Source organism: Oncorhynchus gorbuscha, unplaced genomic scaffold (assembly GCF_021184085.1).
Source record: "Oncorhynchus gorbuscha isolate QuinsamMale2020 ecotype Even-year unplaced genomic scaffold, OgorEven_v1.0 Un_scaffold_13781, whole genome shotgun sequence".
Lineage (NCBI taxonomy): Eukaryota > Metazoa > Chordata > Actinopteri > Salmoniformes > Salmonidae > Oncorhynchus > Oncorhynchus gorbuscha.
In genome coordinates, this window is record NW_025755881.1 from 2,681 (window position 1) to 7,216 (window position 4,536).

Here is a 4,536-nt window from a genome sequence, read left to right on the forward strand (position 1 = left end):
CTTGGTAGCATAATCTATAACCACTAGGATGTACTCGTGTCCTCTGGCGGATTTTGGGAGGGGTCCTACGAGGTCCATAGCTATCGTTTCAAAGGAGTCTCTATGATGGGAGAGGAATCAAAGGGTTACGTAGGTGTGGCCTTGGGGCTGTACGTTGACATTGATCACACGTCTTACAATACCTGGCCACATCTCGGGTGACACGGGGCCAATAGAATCTCTGCATGATTCTGTCAATAGTCTTGTCTCGTGCCAGGTGTCCTCCTAGGACGTGGGAATGGGCTAACTGTAGAACTGTATCCCTGTAGGGTCTAGGCACCATTAGTAATTCCTGGTTTTCCCCCCTTCGTCGTACGACCCAGTATAAGAGACCCCGCCTGATTGCATAGTAAGGAAGAGGGGGCTCACCTGATCCGTCGACATTCCTCCCGTCGATCACCTTCACCTTCCTCATGGCCTCCCTTAGGTCTGGGTCTCTATGCTGCGAGGTGCCGAACTGTCCCTTTAATTCCTGGGGCAGGTCAACCTCAGTAGAGGGATGTGGAGGTTGTTCCACATCCCCATCAGGGGAGACCGAGGAGAATCCCTTCCAGGTTCCCTCCTCGGATGGAGCTTCAAATATATCCCTTAGTGCCTGGTTGCTCCTTCCTTCCTGCGTTGTGTATAACCCTTCACAGGTGTCTTCATCGGTGGTTTCCTGGAATATCTGTCGTAAACGTTGGGTCGCTATTTCTTCCTCTGCAGTAGAGGACGAGGACGCGGCTACGTCTCCTTGTAGTACTACTACCTCGGGCTTGGAGATTCTCTTCTTTCCTGTCCCCCTTCTTCCCGTGCATAACGTCATCTGCCGAAGCTCCTTATATAGGGGACAGTCTCTCCCGATCAATAATGGCACCTTCAGCTGGGGCACTTTCCTGCCCTGACTGTACACCTTCCTTTTGGAGTGAGAATAGGCAGATTCACAGTGGGGTAATAGTGGGTGTCTCCATGGATACAGGATACGGCTACTTTGTCTGGTAGCAGTGTTGCGGAGGTCACCATCCGCTCCTCTACTAACGTAACCATACTTCCCGAGTCGAGAATAGCTACCACATCTTGTCCTTCAACTCGCACCGGAATCTCTGAGGCTGGGGCTATCTCTGCTAACCAACAGTGTTGATCCTGCCCCCTCAAAACGGGATGTGTGGGGGTAGGCAGTGACGACTCTGTGACCATGGGCTCATCCTTGCTAGGACATTGTGGGGCATAATGGTTGGGAGACTGACACTTATAACACCGACCCGGCTGTGTGGTGGCTGACTTCTCCCACCTCCGGGGGGCTTGGACGTTTCGGGGGTGGCGGGCAAGCCGGGGTGAGTCGTGGTACGGGGATTGGACGACTCCTTCCATTCCTCCTTGTCACTTTTTAACAACTCCCCTGTAGACCGATATGTTTCCACCGCCTGGGCTATTTCGTCGGCTGACAACGGGTTGGCTTGCCCCACAACCCTTTTTAAGTCACTGGGTAATTCTCTCAATATCTTGTCCACTACGAGAGTCTCTATCACATGTCCTACTCCCTTTCCAGGTTCTAGCCACTGTTTTGTCAGTCGTATTAAGGCGAAGATCTGGGCACGAACGGGTTGATCAGCTGTATAGGTCCATTGATGGAACTTTACAGCCCTATCTCTGGCAGTCAGCTGGTACCGGGACAGAATCTCGGTTTTTAGTCGCCCATAGTCCGCAGCTTCGCGGGAATCCAGGTCAAAATATGCTTCCTGAGCCACCCCGGTCAAAAGAGGAGCTAATGCGCTAGCCCATTCTGTGGGCGGCCACTCTTCCAAGGTGGCCGTCCTTTCGAAGGTCATGAGGAAGGCCTCAATATCATCCTCCTTGGAGAGACGAGATAAGATGGCGTGAGCAGCCGCTCTTGGCCTAACTCTAGGTTCTTCTCGTCGACTCAGCTGTTGTTGCAGGAGTTCTATGGTTGTCTGCTGTGCCGTGATCAATTGTTGTAGTAGGGCGTTATCCATCGTTCTTGAATGGTTCCTCCGGGTCTTCTGGAAGAATATTAATTTACTCACTTATCCTTGTGTCACTCGTCCACCAAATGCCTGCATCCTCCACCAATGTGAGCGTACCAAGTAATTAGGCGTCACTCTAAAGCGGGAAGGTGGAATAAACGAGTCAGGAGTAGGTTTTTCTGATTGAACACGGTTCTCTATTGAGGGTATTTTGTCAACAAAAACATTAAGATAATCAATGAAAAATCTTCCAAGGAAAAAAAACACATCTTCTTCTCCAGATGAAACAAGAACACAATAAGATAATCTTTAAACTACAACAAACATAAATCATGGGTTTGTCACCATCTTCCTGGTTCTTTCAGCACAGCTTCTCTCTCTCGGTAGCCATCTTCCAGAGATAGTTTTCCCCACCCTGTTGGTTCCATTCTCTCTCTTATAGGGGAAGGAGAGTATCTCATTAGTACCTTCAGCTGTGCTTAATTGACTCTGGTTACCTGGTCTCCCATGCTTTGTTGGGCTACTATCCATGAGCCCAGCCTGCCCTCTAGTGGTCCTTCCACAATATCCACATAATTTTCCTGTGAAGTGTACCAGACCCTCCTGCAGCAAAGCACCCCCACAACATGATGCTGCCACCCCTGTGCTTCATGGTTGGGATGGTGTTCTTTGGCTTGCAAGCCTCCCCCTTTTTCCTCCAAACAGAAGGATGGTCATTATGGCCAAACAGTTCTATTTTTGTTTCATCAGACCAGAGGACATTTCTCCAAAATGTATGATATTTTTCCCCATGTGCAGTTGCAAACCATAGTCTGGATTTTTTATGGCGGTTTTGGAGCAGTGGCTTCTTCCTTGCTGAGCGGCCTTTCAGGTTATGTCAATATAGGACTCGTTTACTATGGATATAGATACTTTTGTACCAATTTCCTCTAGCATCTTCACAAGGTCCTTTGCTGTTGTTCTGGGATTGACTCGCACTTTTCGCACCAAAGTATGTTCATTTCTAGGAGACAGAACGCGACTCCTTCCTAAGCGGTATGGCGGCTGCGTGGTCCCATGGTGTTTATACTTGCGCAGTATTGTTTGGAAATTGCTCCCGAAATGAACCAGACTTGTGGAGGTCTACATTTTTTTTCTGAGGTCTTGGCTGATTTCTTTTTGATTTTCCTATGATTACATCCACAGCTACTCCTCCAATTGACTCAAATGGTGTCAAATAGCCTATCAGAAGCTTCTAAAGCCATGACATAATTTTCTGGAATTTTCCAAGCTGTTTAAAGGCACAGTCAACTTAGTGTATGTAAACTTCTGACCCACTGGAATTGTGATACAGTGAATTATAAGTGAAATAATCTGTCTGTAAACAATTGTTGGAAAAATTACTTGTGTCATGCACAAAGTAGATGTCCTCTCCGACTTGCCAAAACTATAGTTTGTTAACAAGAAATTTGTGGAGTGGTTTAAAAACAAGTTTTATTGACTCCAAACTAAGTGTATGTAAACTTCCGACTTCAACTGTACGTGTACATTACCATTGATGGAAATGTATGTATACAATATTCAAAAGACATTTTGATTTCTGATCCAGAATTGAGAAACCACTGTCCACCGTACAGTCAGGAGGTCATGGTAGACAAGGAGGGCGAATGACCGGCACAAGGTCCTTCAGAGGTCAGTGACATTCCACCCACATCCATGATTGAACCAGTTCTGTAATAATTAACACCTTTGGTATAATTTTCTGTCCTGTACTAGATGGACGGATGGGAACAGGAAAGTTGCACTCCTTCCCCCTGTCATCGGTGTACACATGGGGCAGTGGCATCTCTGCGCCTCTGCGTCTACCCATGCTCAACACAGAGGTGCTGCAGGTGGCCCTGGGACGCACACAGAAGATGGGCGTCACCAAGTCAGGCCGACTCATCACCTGGGAGGTCAGATTGGGTTTCTTGATCCCCATATCCCTTATCTGTCTGAATGAGGCTTGTCAACCTCAGTTATGGCTTCATATATCAATATTTACCTTAACCAACAAGCTACTAGCTGCCTCTTTAATATCTTCAGATTATGCATTAAAATGGTTATAGGGTGATAAGATAAAGGATTTTTTTCCAAAACAATCTTAGAGTCTTATCTGGATAGTCTTTAATATCACCAGTATTCACACATTTCCTAACCACGTCCTAATGGTGCTGTGCCAGGCTCCGTCAGTAGGATCTGGTGAGCCCACTCTGCCTGGTGCAGTAGAACAGATGCAGCCGCAGTTCATCTCTCGCTTCCTGGAGGGCCAGTCTGGAGTCACCATCAAGTCTGTGTCCTGTGGGGATCTCTTCACCACCTGTATGACAGGTACAGGCCATAATAACGTCACAAATGGCACCCTATTCCATATACAGTGGGGCAAAAAGTATTTAGTCAGCCACCAATTGTGCAGTTCTCCCATTAAAGAAGAAGCCTTTCAATTTTCATCATAGGTAAGATTAACTATGACAGACAAAATGAGAAGAAAAAAAAATCCAGAAAAATCCAGAGG

General features: G+C 47.1%; 1 protein-coding gene across 1 annotated transcript; it reads left to right on the forward strand.

Annotated features, from left to right (window-relative positions):
- Nucleotides 1–3,507: 3,507 nt before the first annotated feature.
- On the forward strand, nucleotides 3,508–4,352 carry LOC124030682 (serine/threonine-protein kinase Nek8-like; the record flags this gene model as incomplete). Its single annotated transcript, XM_046341910.1, has 3 exons — nucleotides 3,508–3,674; nucleotides 3,759–3,937; nucleotides 4,205–4,352. Coding segments are annotated over exons 1-3 (352 nt in total), but the record flags the coding sequence as incomplete, so codon positions are not given.
- Nucleotides 4,353–4,536: the final 184 nt, after the last annotated feature.